The sequence below is a fragment of the Oncorhynchus nerka genome, linkage group LG11, assembly GCF_034236695.1.
Source record: "Oncorhynchus nerka isolate Pitt River linkage group LG11, Oner_Uvic_2.0, whole genome shotgun sequence".
Taxonomy (NCBI): Eukaryota; Metazoa; Chordata; class Actinopteri; order Salmoniformes; family Salmonidae; genus Oncorhynchus; species Oncorhynchus nerka.
Window position 1 is genome coordinate 29,899,881 of NC_088406.1, and position 21,386 is coordinate 29,921,266.

Consider the following 21,386-nt stretch of genomic DNA (forward strand, 5'->3'; position numbering starts at 1 on the left):
TTAGGTCTTAATGAATTTATTTCAATTGACTGATTTTCTTATATGAACTGTAGCTCAGTAAAATCGTTGAACTTGTTGAATGTGTTTATATTTTTGTTCAATGTAGTAAAAACAGGTCAGGCAGGACAGCTATACAGTATTGCTGTAATTGATGGACCTGGAGGTTGACTGCACATCTCCTTCACATCCAGGGACCATCTGACCCTTTACTCAAGCCCTGTCATCATTTACCGTGGACTGATGGGAGGTCAGGCCACAGGGTTGTTGGATGTGACCCTTGAAAATGGGTCAGACACCTCCCTCCCTCCCTCCCTCCCTCCCTCCCTCCCTCCCTCCCTCCCTCCTCCCTCCCCTCTCTCCCTCCCTCTCTCCCTCCCTCCCTCCCTCCCTCCCTCCCTCCCTCCCTCCCTCCCTCCCTCCCTCCCTCCCTCCCCCTCTCCCCCTCCCTCCCTCCCTCCCTCCCTCTCTCCCTCCCTCCCTCCCTCCCTCTCCCTCCCTCCCTCTCTCCCTCCCTCCCTCCCATTCCACTGCATTTTCACAGGGTTCATTAGTTGTGATTGATCCTCTTGTCAGAGCGCATGGCACCCCAATGAACTGAAATGTTACCAGCTCCCAGGAACAAGAAGGACCATGCACGAGGACCAGGCGGAAGCAGAGCAGGGAAATCAGAGCACGCCAATGACTCACACCACATATAAACTCCTCATCATGGAAGAAACGGGACTATGGAGGAATGGAGGAAGGGAGGGAGAGATTGATTAAAAAAATGTAAATGATACTCCATAATCACGCTGCTCTGCTGGCTGACTAAACAGTGCAACAGAAAGTGATAGGTTTTAACTGATTTTAAGGTCAGTCCCTGCATTAATGTCTACAATATTTCTCCTCTTCACTAAATTATCCTTTTGCATTTGGTATTAAGCAGAGGGCCACCATTATTAATAGCATGGCAATGATACATTCATAATGAAGCATATCTGTTGGCACCAGAAAATGGTTCAATTATTCATTTATCGTCTGTGATAGGACTGACTTCAATAAACACAAACATCTTGAGCATACAGCTCTTGTAGATCATTGCCTTGGATTGAGCTGCTGGTCAAAGAGTGAAAGGATATTTCAAGAACAACCCCAGATAAGACCATCCATTTACCAGCCAAACATCAATATACGTACACATGTTTGTTACAAGAGCTAACTTATGGGAAAGAGAACATCTATTGGTGTTTAAATGATGAATTATCTAATCGTGCATGGACCTACTTCTTTTATGTGGATACATTATTCATCCAGGTCTACTCAATCTCATGTAGTGTGTTTTTATCCCGTTGTTCGGACACTTTCATTTCCTCTATGGGGATCTTAACATAAATCACATGGGGAGATAAAAGTTAACATTCCAGGACCACTGAACAATTTATCTGCGACACCTCAGTTAAAAAGATTGTCAATGTTTTTGAAGTACTGGTTCCCCAGCTTTCTACCTCCAATCAGAGACACTATTTAAATTGAGAACTGCAAACATTTCTCTAGAATATGGGATTTCAACTTCAAAACAGAAAGCAAGGATGCATTCGACTGGAAGACTAGACCACTTCCACACGATTGTGTGTTGTGCGTGTGAAGGATAGCCCTGACACTGACACCGTGGAGAGAATAAGTATAGCAGTAAATAATTGAAGAATTTCACTGACAGCTGCTGTGCTCTGTGTGCATGTACAGTTGCAAGTATCGCTGCAGGTTTGTTATTGAGGTGAATAACTAGTACCGGCTGTGGCTGTTGGCTGGGCTGGAGAAAGAGGCTTGTTGTAAGTCATCTCTTGTAACGGTGTTTTCTACCAACCAAACAAACAACAGCTTAATGTGAAGAACTGTACCTGTAATTGTAAATGAAAGGGGATCTAGTTATGGTGTGGTGGTATCTACAACAGCAGACGTGGAGAAACTAAACCAGTCAGAGGGAACAATAGGAAGAGCTTGTTGGACTTTAACTTAATGTTCTGGCTTACAAATGGTGCTCTTTCCACCTCTTAGTGGCTCATAACATTCTACAGATGTAGGATCTTAATTTGAGCCTGTTTGCAACAGCAAGAAAGCAAGAAAACAAAACAGAAAATGTCAATTATAATGCGGATCATAATGACTGGACATTTTTGTATGGGTTGATACATATTTCGTAAGGGAAAATCACGTCTGAAAGTGGTAATGACAAATTTTAGAATACTTTTTAAACCTCAAAAACAACACAAGTTCTAAATGTCCTCCATCAGGGTGATCAAATTAAAATCCTACATCTGTAAGAAATTACATTGGCACTCATATCATAACACACGCTACTGCACCTTCACAGAACAGAACAGGGTGAGAAAGGCCGCTGGAGAAAGGAATTGATTTTCAGCTTTCAGAGGCTCAGATTTAATTTAGGCCTTTTCTTTCACTTCGGTGTAATTACTTTCTTCAAGCTAGACGGCTTCTTAATCGTCATGAAGTCTTGGGAGGGGAGGACGTGCCATGGAGCTAGGTAATGCAACCTGTTCTAGCAAGGCAGGGGAGGAAGGGAAGCACGCACACACGCACACGGACGCACGGGCGCACACACACACACGCACACACACACTCTATATGTGACTCTGAGAGTCTATACCTGCACTTGTAAGATGCCAGCACGGGACTCCCGGGTGGCACAGTGGTCTAGAGCACTGCATCGCAGTGTTAGCTGTGCCACCAGAGACTCTGGGTTTGAGCCCAGGCTCTGTCGCAGCCGGCCGTGAACGGGAGGTCCATGGGGCGACGCACAATTGGCCTAGCGTCGTCCGAATTAGGGAAGGTTTGGCCGGTAGGGATATCCTTGTCTCATCGCGCACCAGCGACTCCTGTGGGGGGCCGGGCGCAGTGCACGCTAACCAGGGTCGCCAGGTGCACAGTGTTTCCTCCGACACATTGGTGCGGCTGGCTTCCGGGTTGGATGCGCGCTATGTTAAGAAGCAGTGCGGCTTGGTTGGGTTGTGTTTCGGAGGACGCATGGCTTTCGACCTTCGTCTCTCCTGAGCCCGTATGGGAGTTGTAGCGGTGAGACAAGATAGTAGCCACTAAAACAATTGGATACCACGAAATTGGGGAGAAAAGGAGGTAAAATACAAACAACCAAAAAACGTAAGATGCCAGCATGGTGTGTCTGATGTGTCCTGAGGAAAGCCTGCAAGCCACAACAAGGTATAACAGGAACAGTACCGTTGATATTGGGGCGGCAGTTCAAACCCCCAAGTTTACAAGGCACAAATCTGTTGTTCTGCCCTTGAACAGGCAGTTAACCCACTGTTCCTAGGCCGTCATTGAAAATAAGAATTTGTTCTTAACTGACTTGCCTAGTTAAATAAAGGTATAAAAAATATATATACACAGTGGGGAGAACAAGTATTTGATACACTGCCGACACTGCAGTTTTTCCTACTTACAAAGCATGTAGAGGTTTGTGATTTTTATCATAGGTACACTTCAACTGTGAGAGACGGAATCTAAAACAAAAATCCAGAAAATCACATTGTATGATTTTTAAGTAATTAATTTGCATTTTATTGCATAACATAAGTATTTGATACATCAGAAAAGCATAACTTAATATTTGGTACAGAAACCTTTGTTTGCAATTAAAGAGATCATACATTTCCTGTAGTTCTTGACCAGGTTTACACACACTGCAGCAGGGATTTTGGCCCACTCCTCCATACAGACCTTCTCCAGATCCTCCAGATCCTCCTGCCATCCAGGACCTCTATACCAGGCGGTGTCAGAGGAAGGCCCTAAAAATTGTCAAAGACTCCAGCCACCCAAGTGATAGACTGTTCTCTCTGTTACCGCACAGCAAGCGGTACCGGATAGCCTCGCAGTTGTTATTTTACTGCTGCACTTTAATTATTTGTTACTTTTATTTCTTACTTTTTAAGGTATTTTCTTAAAACTGCATTGTTGGTTAAGGGTTAAGCATTTCACTGTAAGGTCTACCTACACCTGTTGTATTTGGTGCATGTGACAAATACCATTTTATTTTATTTTATTTGAAATGCAGCAACACTATTTGACTTAACTGCAAATACAAGCACGTGTGTGTGATTGTGCATGTGTGTGTACTGTAAACAGCTTCCTCTTAATCTAGACATTGAGAGCCCTGCCCAAGACATGGGTGGTGTAGCAGGGGGCAGTCAGGCTGGACCTGGGTACTGGCGCTGTGTGGGGTAAACACATGCCCACGCAACAGTCCTGCTGGAGGGCTGTACTGGTAGCCTACTTTATGTTTGTGTGTGTGTGTGTGTGTGTGTGTGTGTGTGTGTGTGTGTGTGTGTGTGTGTGTGTGTGTGTGTGTGTGTGTGTGTGTGTGTGTGTGTGTGTGTGTGTGTGTAAACATCACCTGATGTGATTCCAATCCCAAGTTTTATAAAAGCACACACATCTGTAGCACTGAGAGAGGTGTCAGAACGACAGTTCAAAGGGCACACCCTCAGAGACTGGCTGAGAGAGAGACGGAGACAGAGGGGATCCCGTGTGCAACACAACTTTGTATTTCCACAGTTTCCACACTGACAGGATCTCATCTTCTGTAGTTGGACCAGTATCATCCAGTGAGTACTTGGTATTCTCCTGTTATAACAACAGTGTAATGATGATATCTATCATGTTTAAATGCACCGACTTTGAGCCTAGGGTGAGCTTGCCGTGTTACAGCTACTCTCTTCTACAAATATGTGTTGCAAGTATTTTTAATTGACATTCCGCTAATGTTCTTCTTGCTTCCAAGAAACACTACTTCCCAAAACACTATCAGTGAAAAGTGACATGCCTGCCAGTAAACATATTGTATGTCATTGTATTTTATTGAACCTTTATTTAACTAGGCGAGTCAGTTAAGAACAAATTCTTAATGGGATTGATCTGACTCCACTCCAAGCGTTCTATGCAGGTGCATGTATTGGCTAGTTTGTGGTCTTGTAAATTGTTGAGGATCTTAACATTACAAGGAAATGGTCCTGGGAGAAATATTTGTTTTATTGTTATTGTTATTTGAGATTGTCATGGTCTGACCATCGTTCGTATGTGTTTTCCTTGTTTTAGTGTTGGTCGGGACGTGAGCTGGGTGGGCATTCTATGTTGTGTGTCTGGTTTGTCTATTTCTATGTTTGGCCTGATATGGTTCTCAATCAGAGGCAGGTGTTAGTCATTGTCTCTGATTGGGAACCATATTTAGGTAGCCTGTTTTGTGTTGGGTTTTGTGGGTGATTGTCCTTAGTGTCTTGATGTCCTTGTTCTGTGTGTATGTGCACCAGTATTAGGCTGTTTCGGTTTTCATTACGTTTATTGTTTTGTAGTGTTTGTATTTAGATTTGTGTTACTTCAGTTTGTTTATTAAACATGGATCGCAATCTACACGCTGCATTTTGGTCTGACTCTCCTTCACCACAAGAGAACCGTTACAGAATCACCCACCAACCAAGGACCAAGCGGCGTGGTAAACAGAGGCAGCAGCAACAGCAGCAGCAGGAGAAGCGACAGGTGCAGCAGAAGCAACAGCAGGAGCAGCAAAGGCAGCAGCAGGAGAAGCAACAGAGGCAGCAGCAGCAGCAGCAGCAGTGGGAGAGGCTGCACTATTTGGATAAATGGACTTTGGAGGAGATCCTTGACGGGAAAGGACCCTGGGCAGAGCCAGGGGAATATTGCCGCCCCAAAGCCGAGCTGGAGGCAGCGAAAGCAGAGAGGCGGCATTATGAGGAGCTAGCACGGCAGAGCGGCTGGAAGCCCGAGAGGCACCCCCAAAATTTCTTGGGGGGCACAGGGAGAGTGTGGCAGAGTCAGGAGTCAGACCTGAGCCAACTCCCCCTGTTTACTGTAAGGAGCCATGGATGGAATTGGTGCTGTCGGCGAAGCTGAGTGCTGAGTCTGAGAGTGTTGAGGATGTATTGGACAGAGTAGAGAGAAAGCTGTTGGTTTGGCATAGTATGCACGGCATTTGCCCTGAGGAGCGTGTTAGCTGTCCGATGTCACCCGTGTCAGTTCCTCGTACTCAGCCTGAAACGTGTGTTGGAGTTCCGGGGGATTTGATGCCGGCTATACACACCAAGTCTCCAGTACACCTTCACAACCCGGTGTGTCCTGTTCCTTGCACTCACCCGGAGGTGCGTGGCCCGGTACCACTAGTGCCAGCTCCCCGCACCAGGCTTCCTGTGCGTGTCCTCTGCCCAGTACCACCAGTGCCAGCACCACGCATCAGGCCTACAGTGCGTCCCGCCTGTTCAGCGCTGCCAGAGCCTTCCTCTCCAGCGTTGCCGGAGCTTTCAGTCTGCCCAGCGCCATCAGAGTCGCCAGTGCCGCCAGTCTGCCCAGTGCCGCCAGTCTGCCCAGCGCCGCCAGTCTGCCCAGCGCCGCAAGTGCCGCCAGTCTGCCCAGCGCCGCAAGTGCCGCCAGTCTGCCCAGCGCCGCCAGTCTGCCCAGCGCTGCCAGAGCCTTTCGCCTCTCCAGCGCTGCCGGAGTCTCCCGCCTGTTCAGCGCTGCCAGAGCCTTCCTCCTCTACAGCGCTGCTGGAGTCTCCTGCCTGTTCAGCGCAGCCAGAGCTGCCAGCCTATATGAAGCAGCCAGAGCTGCCAGCCTGCATGGAGCAGCCAGAGCTGTCAGTCTGCATGGAGCAGCCATAGCTGTCAGTCTGGATGGAGCTGCCAGTCTGTAAGGAGCTGCCAGTCTGCAAGGAGCTGCCAGTCTGCACGGAGCCACCAGAGCTGTCAGTCTGCATGGAGCTGTCAGTCTGCAAAAAGAGCTGCCAGTCTGCAAGGAGCTGCCAGTCTGCAAGGAACTGTCAGTCTGCAAGGAGCTGTCAGTCTGCAAGGAGCTGTCAATCTGTAAGGAGCTGTCAGTCTGCAAGGAGCTGCCAGTCTGCACGGAGCCGCCAGAGCTGCCAGTCTGTAAGAAGCCGCCAGAGCTGTCAGCCTATATGGAGCAGCCAGAGCCGCCAGTCAGTATGGAGCAGCCAGAGCCACCAGTCAGCATGGAGCAGCCAGATCTGTCAGTCTGCCAGGATCCGCCAGTCAGCCGGGATCTGCCAGAACTGCCAGTCGGCCAGGATCCGCCAGTCAGCCAGGATCCGCCAGTCAGCCAGGATCCGCCAGTCAGCCAGGATCCGCCAGTCAACCAGACTCTTCCAGATCCGCCAGTCAACCAGACTCTTCCAGATCCGCCAGTCAGCCGGGATCTGCCAGAACTGCCAGTCGGCCAGGATCTGCCAGTCGGCCAGGATCCGCCAGTCAGCCAGGATCCGCCAGTCAGCCAGGATCTGCCAGTCAGCCAGGATCCGCCAGTCAGCCAGGATCTGCCAGTCAACCAGACTCTTCCAGATCCGCCAGTCAACCAGACTCTTCCAGATCCGCCAGTCAACCAGACTCTTCCAGATCCGTCAGTCAACCAGACTCTTCCAGATCCGCCAGTCAACCAGACTCTTCCAGATCCGCCAGTCGGCCGGGATCTGCCAGAACTGCCAGTCGGCCGGGATCTGCCAGAACTGCCAGTCAGCCAGGATCCGCCAGTCAGCCAGGATCCGCCAGTCAGCCAGGATCCGCCAGTCAACCAGACTCTTCCAGATCCGCCAGTCAACCAGACTCTTCCAGATCCGCCAGTCAGCCGGGATCTGCCAGAACTGCCAGTCGGCCAGGATCTGCCAGTCGGCCAGGATCCGCCAGTCAGCCAGGATCCGCCAGTCAGCCAGGATCTGCCAGTCAGCCAGGATCCGCCAGTCAGCCAGGATCTGCCAGTCAACCAGACTCTTCCAGATCCGCCAGTCAACCAGACTCTTCCAGATCCGCCAGTCAACCAGACTCTTCCAGATCCGTCAGTCAACCAGACTCTTCCAGATCCGCCAGTCAACCAGACTCTTCCAGATCCGCCAGTCGGCCGGGATCTGCCAGAACTGCCAGTCGGCCGGGATCTGCCAGAACTGCCAGTCGGCCAGGATCTGCCAGTCGGCCAGGATCTGCCAGTCGGCCAGGATCCGCCAGTCGGCCAGGATCCGCCAGTCGGCCAGGATCCACCAGTCGGCCAGGATCCACCAGTCAGCCAGGATCTGCCAGAACTGCCAGTCGGCCAGGATCTGCCAGTCGGCCAGGATCTGCCAGTCGGCCAGGATCCGCCAGTCGGCCAGGATCCACCAGTCGGCCAGGATCCACCAGTCGGCCAGGATCCACCAGTCAGCCAGGATCTGCCAGATCCGCCAGTCAGCCAGGATCCGCCAGTCAGCCAGGATCCGCCAGTCAGCCAGGATCCGCCAGTCAGCCAGGATTTGCCAGTCAGCCAGGATCTGGTAGATCCATCAACCTGCCTGAGCTTCCTCTCACTCCTGAGCTTCCTCTCACTCCTGAGCTTCCCCTCACTCCTGAGCTTCCCCTCAGTCCCGAGCTTCCCCTCAGTCCCGAGCTACCCCTCAGTCCCGAGCTACCCCTCAGTCCCGAGCTACCCCTCAGTCCCGAGCTACCCCTCAGTCCAGTGGGGCCCGTTGTTAGGTTTCCTAGGCCAAGGTTAGCGGCGAGGGTCGCCACTCAAGGGACGCTAAGGAGGTGGACTAAGACAACTATGGAGTGGGGTCCACGTCCAGCGCCAGAGCCGCCACCGCGGACAGATGCCCACCCAGACCCTCCCCTATAGGTTTAGGTTGTGCGTTCGGAGTCCGCACCTTGTGGGGGGGGGTTCTGTCACGGTCTGACCATCGTTCGTATGTGTTTTCCTTGTTTTAGTGTTGGTCAGGACGTGAGCTGGGTGGGCATTCTATGTTGTGTGTCTGGTTTGTCTATTTCTATGTTTGGCCTGATATGGTTCTCAATCAGAGGCAGGTGTTAGTCATTGTCTCTGATTGGGAACCATATTTAGGTAGCCTGTTTTGTGTTGGGTTTTGTGGGTGATTGTCCTTAGTGTCTTGATGTCCTTGTTCTGTGTGTATGTGCACCAGTATTAGGCTGTTTCGGTTTTCATTACGTTTATTGTTTTGTAGTGTTTGTATTTAGATTTGTGTTACTTCAGTTTGTTTATTAAACATGGATCGCAATCTACACGCTGCACTTTGGTCCGACTCTCCTTCACCACAAGAGAACCGTTACAGAGATATTTACAGTAACCACAGTCTCTCTCTCAAAAGGGGAACATAATTTGCAAACTTTCTGACCTCTCACTGTGGAAGCAAATTATACAACATCTGCTTACATTTATCAGTGTAAATATTGAGTAAAGTATTTAATTGGCTCAAACAATAAAAATGTGAATAAATTTAGTCATGACATTGCACTTAATCACAAACTGATGATTACAAGGGTGGAAATGGTCCCTATTACCTTGTCATTGGTTGCAGAACAGTGTGTATTATGCCGAAATAAATGATTATATGATTTTCCAGAGGAAATCATTCATTGTCGAAGAGTTATTACTGGAATGACAACTGAACCATACAATACTAATAAAAGTATCACTATTTCAAAAGTATATTATTGCAATGCATCAGCCAAGGATAATATCAAAGTAAACCTGAAATGATCTCAGAATTTGTTTCATAGTGTTACAGTAAGAATGCAGAAGAAATAATGATTAGGTGTGAAAGGGTTGTGAGGTCCAGAGAGAAAAGCTTCACAACAAAACAGTGATTATTGGATTTTTGTTTGTGAAAGGCAGGACGTTTCCAAGCTTTGAGCGTAGAAACAAACGCACCAGCTTATGGCACTGGTCATTTTGTGCACAACACTCCATAACAAGCACACCACCATCCAATTCAGTGTTTGGCCTAACAAGCGCACCACCATCCAACTCAGTGTTTGGCCTAACAAGCGCACCACCACCCTGACCCTGTAAATAGCCCATCCAACCAACCAACCAACCACCTCATCCCCATATTTGTTTTTGTTTTTCTGCCCTTTTGCACATCAGTATTTCTACTTGCACATCCTCATCTGCACATCTGTCACTCCAGTGTACATTGCTAAATTGTAATTATTCGCCACTATTGGCCGATGTATTGCCTTACCTCCTTACTTCATTTGCACACACTGTATACAGATTTTTCTATTGTGTTATTGACAGTACGATTGTTTGTCTCGTGTAACTTGGTGTTGTTTAAGTCGCACTGCTTTGCTTTATCTTGGCCAGGTCGCAGTTGTAAATGAGAACTTGTTCTCAACTGGCCACCAGGTTAAATAAAGGTGAAAGAAAAATGTAAATAATAAATAAATAAAATTAAAAATTAAAAATCCAACTCAGTATTTGGCATAGCTTGTCAGCCACACAGGACAGATTTATTCAGAAAACTCCACTGCCTTTAATCTTGTGTCACACCCTGATCTGTTTCACATGTCCTTGTGCTTGTCTCCACACCTCCAGGTGTCGCCCATCTTCCTCACTTATCCTCTGTCTGTGCCATGTTCGCCTTGTTTGTCAGCATGCAAATAAAATAAAATCAAAGTTTATTTGTCAGGTGCGCAGAATACAACAGGTGTAAACCTTACAGTGAAATGCTTACTTACAGGCTCTAACCAATAGTGCAAAAAAGGTATGAGGTGAACAATAAGTAAGTAAAGAAATAAAAACAACAGTTAAAACACAGTGAAAAATAACAGTAGTGAGGCTATTGCGGTAGTAGAGAGAACAGTCTATGACTGGGGTGGCTGGGGTCTTTGACAATGTTTAGGGCCTTCCTCTGACACCGCCTGGTGCCAAGGTCCTGGAAGGCAGGCAGTTTGCCCCAGTGATGTACTGGGCCGTATGTACTACCCTCTGTAGTGCATTTTGGTCGGAGGCTGAGCAATTGCCGTACCAGGCAGTGATGCAACCCGTAAGGATACTCTCGATGTTGCAGCTGTAGAACCTTTTGAGGATCTGAGGACCCATGCCAAATCTTTTTAGTTTCCTGAGGGGGAATAGGCTTTGGACCATTCTAGTTTGTTGGTGATGTGGACACCAAGGAACTTGAAGCTCTCAACCTGCTCCACTACAGCCCCATCGATGAGAATGGGGGCGTGCTCGGTCCTCCTTTTCCTGTAGTCCACAATCATCTCCTTAGTCTTGGTTAAGTTGAGGGAGAGGTTGTTATTCTGGCATCTGGCCAGGTCACTGACCTCCTCCCTATAGGCTGTTTCATCGATGTCGGTGATCAGGCTGTTGTGTCGTCTGCAAACTTATTGATGGTGTTGGAGTTGTTGGAGTTGTGCCTGGTCATGCAGTTGTGGGTGAACAGGGAGTACAGGAGGGGACTGAGCACGCACCCCTGGGGGTGCTCCAGTGTTGAGGATCAGCGTGGCAGATGTGTTGCTACCTACCCTCACCACCTGGGGCAGCCCGTCAGGAAGTCCAGGATCCAGTTGCAGAGGGAGGTGTTTATTCCCAGGATCCTTAGCTTAGTGATGAGCTTTGAGGGCACTTTGATGTTGAACGCTGAGCAGTAGTTTATGAATAGCATTCTCACATAGGTGTTCCTTTTGTCCAGGTGGGAAAGGGCAGTGTGGAGTGCAATAGAGATTGCATCATCTGTGGTTCTGTTTGGGTGGTATTCAAATTGGAGTGGGTCTAGGGTTTGCGGGATAATGGTGTTGATGTGAGCCATTACCAGCCTTTCAAAGCACTTCATGGCTACGGACGTGAGTGCTACGGGTCTGTAGTCATTTAGGCAGGTTACGTTAGTGTTCTTGGGCACAGGGACTATGGTGGTCTGCTTGAAACATGTTGGTATTACAGACTCAGACAGGGAGAGGTTGAAAATGTCAGTGAAGACACTTGCCAGTTGGTCAGCGCATGCTCGGCGTACAGGTCCTGGTTATCCACTTGGCCTTGCGGCCTTGTGAATGATGACCAGTTTCAAGGTCTTACTCACATAGGCTGCGAGTGTGATCACACAGTCGTCCGGAACAGCTGATGCTCTCATGCATGTTTCAGTGTTGCTTGCCTCAAAGCAAGCATAGAAGTTATTTAGCTCACCTGGTAGGTTCGTGTCACTGGGCAGCTCTTGGCTGTGCTTCCCTTCGTAGTCTGTAATTGTTTGCAAGCCCTGCCACATCCGACGAGCGTCGGAGAGAGTGTAGTACGATTCAATCTTTGCCCCGTATTCACGCCTTGCCTGTTTGATGGTTCGTCACAGGGCATAGAAGGATTTCTTATAAGCTTCCAGGTTAGAGTCCCGCACCTTGAAAGCGTCAGCTCTACCCTTTAGCTCAGTGCGAATGTTGCCTGTAATCCATGGCTTCTGGTTGGGGTATGTACATACAGTCACTGTGGGGACGACGTCCACGATGCACATATTGATAAAGCCAGTGACTGATGTGGTGTACTCCTCAATGCCATCGGAAGAATCCCGAAACATGTTCCAGTCGGTGATAGGTAAACAGTCCTGTAGTTTAGCATCTGCGTCATCTGACCACATTTTTATAGACTGAGTCACTAGTACTTCCTGCTTTAATTTTTTGCTTGTAAGCAGGAATCAGGAGGATTTATTATTTTTATTTATCTGTTATTTTACCAGGTAAGTTGACTGAGAACACGTTCTCATTTGCAGCAACGACCTGGGGAATAGTTACAGGGGAGAGGAGGGGGGATGAATGAGCCAATAGTAAACTGGGGATTATTAGGTGACTGTGATGGTTTGAGGGCCAGATTGGGAATTTAGCCAGGACACCAGGGTTAACACCCCTCTCTTACGAAAAGTGCCATGGGATCTTTAATGACCTCAGAAAGTCAGGACACCCATTTAACGTCCCACCCGAAAGACGGCACCCTACACAGGGCAGTGTCCTGGGGCATTGGGATATTTTTTTTTTGACCAGAGGAAAGAGTGTCTCCTACAGGCCCTACAACACCACTTCCAGCAGCATCTGGTCTCCCATCCAGGGACTGACCAGGACCAACCCTGCTTAGCTTCAGAAGCAAGCCAGCAGTGGTATGCAGGATAGTATGCTGCTGAGTTGTGGTCGGATTTACCAAATGGAGGGCGAGGGAGAGCTTTGTACGCGTCTCTGTGTGTGGAGTACAGGTGATCTCGAATTGTTTTCCCTCTGGTTGCACATTTAACATGTTGATGGAAATTAGGTAGAACTGATTTGTTTCCCTGTATTAAAGTCTCCGGCCACTAGGAGCGCCGCCTCTGGGTGAGTGGTTACCTGTTTACTTATTTCCTTATACAGGTGACTGAGTGTGGTCTTAGTGCCAGCATCTGTCTGTGTGGTAAATAAACAACCACGAAAAGTATAGCTGAAAACTCTCTAGGGAAGTAGTGTAGCCTGCAATTTATCTCAATATACTATACTTCAGGCGAGCAAAATCTAGAGATTTCCATAGATTTCGTGCACCAGCTGTTGTTTACAAATATGCACAGACCGCCCCCCTCTCGTCCCCTCTTGTCCCCTCATATATCCTGCTAGCTGAAAATCCATGTTATCATTCAGCCACGATTCCGTGAAACATAGGATATTACAGTTTTTGATGTCCCGTTGGTAGGATATTCGTGTTCGTACATCGTCTAATTTATTGTCCAATGATTGCACGTTGGCGAGTAATATTGACGGTAACGGCAGCTGCATTCGCACTCACCTTCTGCGGATCCTCACGAGGCATCCCACACTGTGTCCTCTGTACCTGCTTCTCTTCCTCTTGCAAATAACTGGGATGTTGGCCTTGTCGGGTGTTCGGAGAATGTCCTGTACGTCCTGCTTGTTGAAGAAAAAATCTTTGTCTAATCCGAAGTGAGTGATCGCTGTCCTGATATCCAGAAGCTCTTTTTTGCCATAAAATCTTGTCCACCTGGCTTTTGACCCTTGCCTGTCCTGACTCTGTACCCGCCCGCCTGACCACTCTGCCTGTCATCTGAGCCTCTGCCTGTCACCGAGCCTGCCTGCCATGCTGTACCTTTGCTCCACCTCTGGATAACTGATTTCAGCCTGTCCCTGTCCCTGACCCTGAGCCTGCCTGCCGTCCTGCACCTTTACTACTACTCTGGATAATCAACCCCTGCCTGCCTTGACTTGTCGTTTGCCTGCCCGGTCTGCACTTGGGTCTTACCTTGATTCCTTATATCTTGCCAGGGACCATCAATCAAATAATTCTTTGCTATCTACAGTTGATTTTGGAAGTTTATATACACTTAGGTTGCAGTCATTAAATCTTGTTTTTCAACCACTCCACAAATTGCTTGTTTACAAACTATAGTTTTGGCAAGTCGGTTAATACATCTACTTTGACACAAGTAATTTTTCCAACAATTGTTTACAGACAGATTATTTCACTTATAATTCACTGTATCACAATTCCAGTGGGTAAGAAGTTTACATACACTAAGTTGACAGTTCCTTTAAATAGCTTGGAAAATTCTAGAAAATTATGTCATGGCTTTAGAAGCTTCTGATAGGCTAATTGACATCATTTGAGTCAATTGGAGGTGTACCTGTCAATGTATTTCAAGGCCTACCTTCAAAATCAGTGCCTCTTTGCTTGACATCATGGGAAAATCAAAAGAAATCAGCCAAGACCTCAGAAAATAAATTGTAGACCTCCACAAGTCTGGTTCATCCTTGGGAGCAATTTTCAAATGCCTGAAGGTATCACATTCATCTGTACAAACAGTAGTATGCAAGTATATACACCATGAGACCACGCAATCATCATACAACTCATGAAGGAGACGCATTCTGCCTCCTAGAGATGAACGTACATTGGTGCGAAAAGTGCAAATCAATCCCAGAACAACAGCAAAGGACCCTGTGAAGACGCTGGAGGAAACAGGTACAAAAGTATCTACATTCACAGTTAAACATGTCCTATATCAACAAAACCTGAAAGGCCGCTCAGCAAGGAAGAAGCCACTGCTCCAAAACGGCCATAAAAAAGCCAGACTACAGTTTGCAACTGCACATGGGGACAAAGATTGTACTTTTTGGAGAAACGTCCTCTGGTCTGATGAAACAAAAATATAACTGTTTGGCCATATTGCCCATTGTTATGTTTGGAGGAAAAAGGGGGAGGCTTGCAAGTCGAAGAACGCCAAAGCCCTGACATCAATCCTATAGAACATTTGTGGGCAGAACTGAAAAAGAGTGTGCGAGCAAGGAGGCCAACAAACCTGACTCAGTTGCACCAGCTCTGTCAGGAGGAATGGGCCAAAATTCACCCAACTTATTATGGGAAGCTTGTGGAGGACTACACGAAATGTTTGACCCAAGATACACAATTTAAAGGCAATGCTACCAAATACTAATTGAGTGTATGTAAACTTCTGACCCACTGGGAATGTGATGAAAGAAATAAAAGCTGAAATAAATAATCCTCTCAACTATTATTCTGATATTTCACATTCTTAAAATAAAGTGGTGATCCTAACTGACCTAAGACAGGGAATCTTTACTAGGATGAAATGTCAGGAATTGTGAAAATCTGAGTATAAATATATTTGGCTAAGGTGTATGGAAACGTCCGACTTCAACTGTATATACTGTAGTTGTAGTAGGCTAGATGATTATGTTTTTAGGAAGGTTATGGTTGTCTGACTGATTTGGGCCAGTGGAGTGAAATATTTCAACAATAACTTTTCTGTAATGACTTGGGGTCTTAACTATGGCATGTGCCCAGGATTACAGGATTGCAGGATTTACGTGTAGATTCATATGTGCAAGTGATGCATAGCAATCGCTAGTAACTAGAGCAACACTTTAAGTGAGTAATAAGACTGATGGTTGGGGCAGGTGAAATCATTTAATTGATCATAGATTGACAGGGGCGTTTGTGCTACTAAGTTGTTTCACATATTTATATTTTGATGAGAATTAAGGTCAGTGGGACTTTTACCTTGTGTTTTACCTAATTAGTTCACTAACGATGTGTGAAATTAAGAATTAAAGGAGGTAAAACATGAACTATTTCAAGAGGTCTGGATCCATGAGTGAATGTTACACAACTCCATTATCTCTTACATCCTCTTATAGACCAATGCTTGGTTTGTCATTATTGCTTTAAGAAAGTTGTGAAGGGCAGCAATTTCATTTGAAGAACAATGATATTGACGGAAAATTACATTATTTATCATTGAATTCTAGTTTGTAATTTGTTCCATTCAATTCAAAGCATCCAAGAGCCTTGAACAAAATATGAATATTTAGTCTGCAGTTTTAAGACACCTTGAATTTCATGACTGGTGTACAGGGAGGTATAGGTTACAGGGTCGGATGAAGGTTTATCTTGAAGATTAAACATATTAATGAAAACCTCCAGTGTTCTGTATTAATAGTATCCAGTCTGTATATATCTAACAGTTCTTGGATGACGAGGATATTGATTTATTTGTCTGGGTGTGTTAAATAACAAATTGTCCTCTCTAACAGACGACAGGACCCAGAAAATGGTGTTTGGCATCCGAAAGCGCATCCAGGACCACCTGGTGGAGCGAAGAATCCGCAGAAGCCGGCTGGTGACCAAAGATGGCCACTGCAACATTGAATTCGGCAACGTGAAGTACGGCAACCACTTTGCCTTCCTCGTGGACTTCTGGACGACCTTCGTAGAGTTCCGCTGGCGCTTTGTCCTCTTCTTCTTCATCGCCTCATTCACCCTGAGCTGGTTCATCTTCAGCCTGCTGTGGTTCTGGGTCGCCCGGAACAACGGGGACCTGACATGGCAGAACCCCCCAAGCAATCACATCCCCTGTATGTGGAACGTCTACGGTCTGACTACGGCCTTCCTCTTCTCCCTGGAGACCCAGACTACCATCGGGTATGGTGTACGCGCTGTCACCCCCCAATGCCCTGGTGCTGTAGCCCTCATCATTATCCAGACTCTCATAGGGGCCCTCATACACTGCTTCATGTGTGGAATCATTGTGTCCAAGATATCCCTCCCTAAGAAAAGGGCCAAGACCATCTCATTCAGTGAGGTGGCTGTCATCTGTCCTAAGAAGGACTTCCTTTGCCTTATGATAAGAGTGGCCAACTTACGCAAGACCCTGATGATCGGGAGCCAGATCTACGGCAAGCTGTTGAGGACAACAGTCAAACCCGATGGGGAGACAATCATCATGGACCAGGTGAACATTGAGTTCATGATGGATGCTGGGAAGGACAACCTCTTCTTTGTGTGCCCTCTCACACTCTACCATGTGATTGACAAGGCTAGCCCTTTTTTTGAGATGGCAGTGGACACTCTCCGTAAGCAGGAGTTTGAGCTGGTGGTCTTTCTGGAGGGTACAGCCGAGACCACCAGCTCAGCCTGCCAGGTCAGGACTTCCTTCATTCCTCAGGAGATCATGTGGGGTTACAACTTCCTACCCATCATCTCCCGCAGCAAAGAGGGCAAGTACAGAGTGGACTTCTCCAACTTCTCCAAGGTAGCGTCCGTTGCCACTGCACACTGTGCCTACTGCTTCCACAACATAATGGGACATCACCTCCCCTCCATTAATGGCATTGACAATGTTGGATTTGAAGTTATTGATATCCTAGAATAATTTAATATAACCAAGATGTGAACTTTTGGATGGCAATATGTGAAGATATTTTTTTATCTTGTAATATTTATATATACAGTAGGGTTTGAAATGATTGACACCCTTTATAAAGATGACCAATATTGACTTTAAAATAATTCATTCAAATACTGAGCTATAATTTATGCAATTATATTATTTTATACTAAGGAAATTGCTCAGAGAAAGAGATTTTGTTTAACAAGTAATATATTGGGGTCAAAACTATTGACTTCCCTAAGATTCTTATTTATAAAGTAGTCAAAAGTGTAGTATTTGTTTCCATATTCCTAGCACGCAATGACTACATCAAGCTTGTGACTCTACAAACTTGTTGGATGTATTTGCAGTTTGTCTTGGTTGTGTTTCAGATTATTTTGAGCCCAACAGAAATTAATGGTAAATAATGTATTGTGTCATTCTGGAGTGAGTTTTATTGCAAATAAGAATATAATATGCTTCTAAACACTTCTACATTATTGTGAATGGTACCATGATTAGAAATAATCCTGAATATATCATGAATAATGATGAGTGAGAAAGTTACCCAGGGTCAAAGATCATACCCCTAGACATGCTAACCTCTCACCATTACCATCTTGACCCTCTGACCCTCTACTTTGTTCAATATTATATGCTTTGCAGAGACGTAGCTGTATGACTATGTTCGTAGGACTCTGCTGTTTCTCCTTTCAGCGGCATAGTCAGATGAACGCAGCCGCTGGCAAGTCCAAAGGGAGAGGGGTGTCTCTCTTCAAAAACAACAACTGGTCCTCTGCTTCCAGTGTGAAGGAAATCTTTAGCTTTTGCTCAACTGATATAGAATACCTCATAGTAAGCTGCAGACCCTTTTATCTACCAAGGGAGTTCTCATCCGTAATCATTACGGCCATATATATTCCTCCACAAACCACTCTGAAACTCAACAAACTGTATGAGACCATAAACAAACAAGAAACCTCTGGTACCGGAGCATCGGCTCTCGGACCAACAAGCTCCGAGACAGCTTCTACCCACAAGCCATTAAACTGCTAAATAGCCATAAGACTGCTAAATAGTTCATATATAAACTGAGTGTACAAAACATTAGTAACATCTTCCTAATATTGAGTTGCCCCCCTTTTGCCCTCAGAACAGCCAGTACAGCCTCAATTCAGTTGTGTCAAGTTGTGATACACACAGGAAACTGTTGAGCGTGAAAAACCCAGCAGCGTTGCAGTACTTCGTACACTCAAACCGGTGCGCCTGACACCTAATACCATACCCCATTCAAAGGCACTTAAATATGTTGTCTTGTCCATTCACTGTCTGAATTGCACACATACAAAATCCATGTCTTATTATTTTGTCATTTAGCAGATGCTCTTACCCAGAGTGACTTACAGTAGTGCATACATTTTTCATGCTGGTCCCCTGTGGGTATCGAACCGAGTTCTACCAACTGAGCCACACTGGACTATCTTTAACCTGTCTCCCCTTCATCTACACTGATTGAAGTGGATTTCATAAGTGTCATCAACAAGGGATCACATCTTTCCCCTGGATTCACCTGGTCAGTCTATGTTATGAAAAGAGCTGGTGGTCCTACTGTTTTGTACATTCAGTGTATACACACGAAATACACACACTACACTGACACTGACACTCTCACACGAAACCCACACACATGCACATACACTACATACATATGCACATAACACACCCACGCATACCGACCACACAAACACACATATACACACACACACGCATAACAACACAACACAACACAACACACGCGCACACACACACACGCACGCGCACGCACGCACGCACGCACGCACGCACGCACGCACGCACGCACGCACACACACACACACACACACACACAAGCATACACACACACACACACTTATACTTATATGTTCTGTTCTTTATTTTACTCTTATTATTATATATCCTAATACTTATCCTTCCTTTATGTACATATATACCTCAAATACCTTGTTATTATCTATTCTGATACTTATCCTTCCTTTATGTACTTATCTACCTCAAATACCTTGTTATTATCTATTCTGATACTTATCCTTCCTTTATGTACACACCTACCTCAAATAGCTCATACCCCTGCACGTTGATCTGGTACTGGTAATACCTGTATATACTGTAGCTCCATTCTTGTGTATTTTACACCTCTTGGGTTACTATTTTTTGTTGTATTATTATTTTTTAACTCTGCATCGTTGGGAAGTGCTTGTAAGTAAGTATTTCACGGTTAAGGCTACATTTTCGGTGCATGTGACAAATATCATTTCATTTGATTTACTCTAACTTGATTGATAGCTTGAAATGGCTTATTGGTAGCTAGTTATAAAGTTGGGAGATTGGGAACTATAATACATTGCTAGGTGGCTAGTAGTATTACAGAGAAACAACAACAAAAAGACTCTTATTTTAATCGGACAAATCTGAGGTGACATGTGCACCTATGGGCATGACGTCTAGGATTATTATTATAGTTCTTTCTTTTTTTTGCTGTTATTGTTGTTGTAATTATCTCACTTCCCTTTAGCAACATTGGATTTGTCATTCATGCTAATAAAGCTTATCTGAATCTCAATCTCATGTGTCCTTAAGAATATACTCAATCAATCAATCAACCAATCAATCAAATGTATTTATAAAGCCCTTACATCAGCCGATGTCACAAAGTGCTGTAAAGAAAGAAAGAAAGAAAGAAAGAAAGAAAGAAAGAAAGAAAGAAAGAAGGAAAGAGAGAGAGAGAGAAAAAGAGAGAGAATTAGAGAGAGCATACTTAAATTCACACAGGACACCGGATAGGACAGGAGAAATACTCCAGATATAACAGACTGACCCTAGCCCCCCGACACAAACTATTGTAGCATAAATACTGGAGGCTGAGACAGGAGGGGTCGGAAGACACTGTGGCCCCGTCCGACGATACCCCCGAACAGGGCCAAACAGGCAGGATATAACCCCGCCCACTTTTCCAAAGCACAGCCCCCACACCACTAGAGGGATATCTTCAACCACCAACTTACCATCCTGAGACAAGGCCGAGTATAGCCCACGAAGATCTCCCCCACGGCACAACACAAGGCGGGGCGCCAACCCAGACAGGAAGTTCACATCAGTGACTCAAGTGACACACCCCTCCTAGGGACGGCATGGAAGAACATCAGTAAGCCAGTGACTCAGCCCCTGTAATAACGATAAGTGCCATGGGATCTTTAGTGATCACAGAGAGTCAGGACACCCGTTTAACGTCCCATCCGAAAGACAGCACCCTACAAAGTGCAATGTCATCATTGCCCTGGGTCATTGAGATATTTTTTTAGACCAGAGGAAAGGGTGCCTCCTACTGGCCCTAAAACACCCCTTCCAGCAGCATCTGGTCTCCCATCCAGGAACCAACCAGGAGCAACCCTGCTTAGCTTCAGATGCAAGCCAGCATCAACATGATTTTAAATAGAACCATAAGGAAACCTTTAGGAAACTTTATGCTGAAGTACTGAAATTCCCACAGAGGAACGTTGTTAACATTCTCAAAATAATTTCAGAACATTACTTGAAATAGAACGATGAGGAAGCGTTATGGGAAGGTTGTATGCAAAACCACACTCTCACCAATCTCTAAGAAACATATGGTTCTCAGAACGTTATGTGCTAGCTGGGTAGTGAGTGTAGACCTATGCATGCACGTTATCCTACTGTATGTGGGGTTTTAAATATATCTGTTGCAAAGGGCATCATATAATTGTGGCAATTTGTGGGCCCAGAATCCCATCCTCACCGAAGCTACATTGTTGTTATGCCCTTTTTAAAATATCATATTTTCAATGGAAGGGTCTTTAATAGTTTTAGGACAAATGACAGCATCTCAAGA

The 21,386-nt window shown here is 45.9% G+C and overlaps 1 protein-coding gene across 1 annotated transcript; it reads left to right on the forward strand.

Annotated features, from left to right (window-relative positions):
* Positions 1-4,474: 4,474 nt before the first annotated feature.
* Positions 4,475-20,093, forward strand: LOC115137593 (ATP-sensitive inward rectifier potassium channel 1-like). The gene is made up of 2 exons (XM_029673911.2): positions 4,475-4,616; positions 16,365-20,093. The coding sequence occupies exon 2, from the start codon at positions 16,382-16,384 to the stop codon at positions 17,480-17,482; it is 1,101 nt and encodes a 366-aa protein (XP_029529771.1). The 5' UTR covers positions 4,475-4,616; positions 16,365-16,381; the 3' UTR covers positions 17,483-20,093.
* The last annotated feature ends 1,293 nt before the right edge of the window (positions 20,094-21,386 follow it).

What these genes read in the sequence shown, in the direction of transcription:
- LOC115137593 (XM_029673911.2), top strand. Translation starts at nt 16,382, where the DNA reads ATGGTGTTTGGCATCCGAAAGCGCATCCAGGACCACCTGGTGGAGCGA.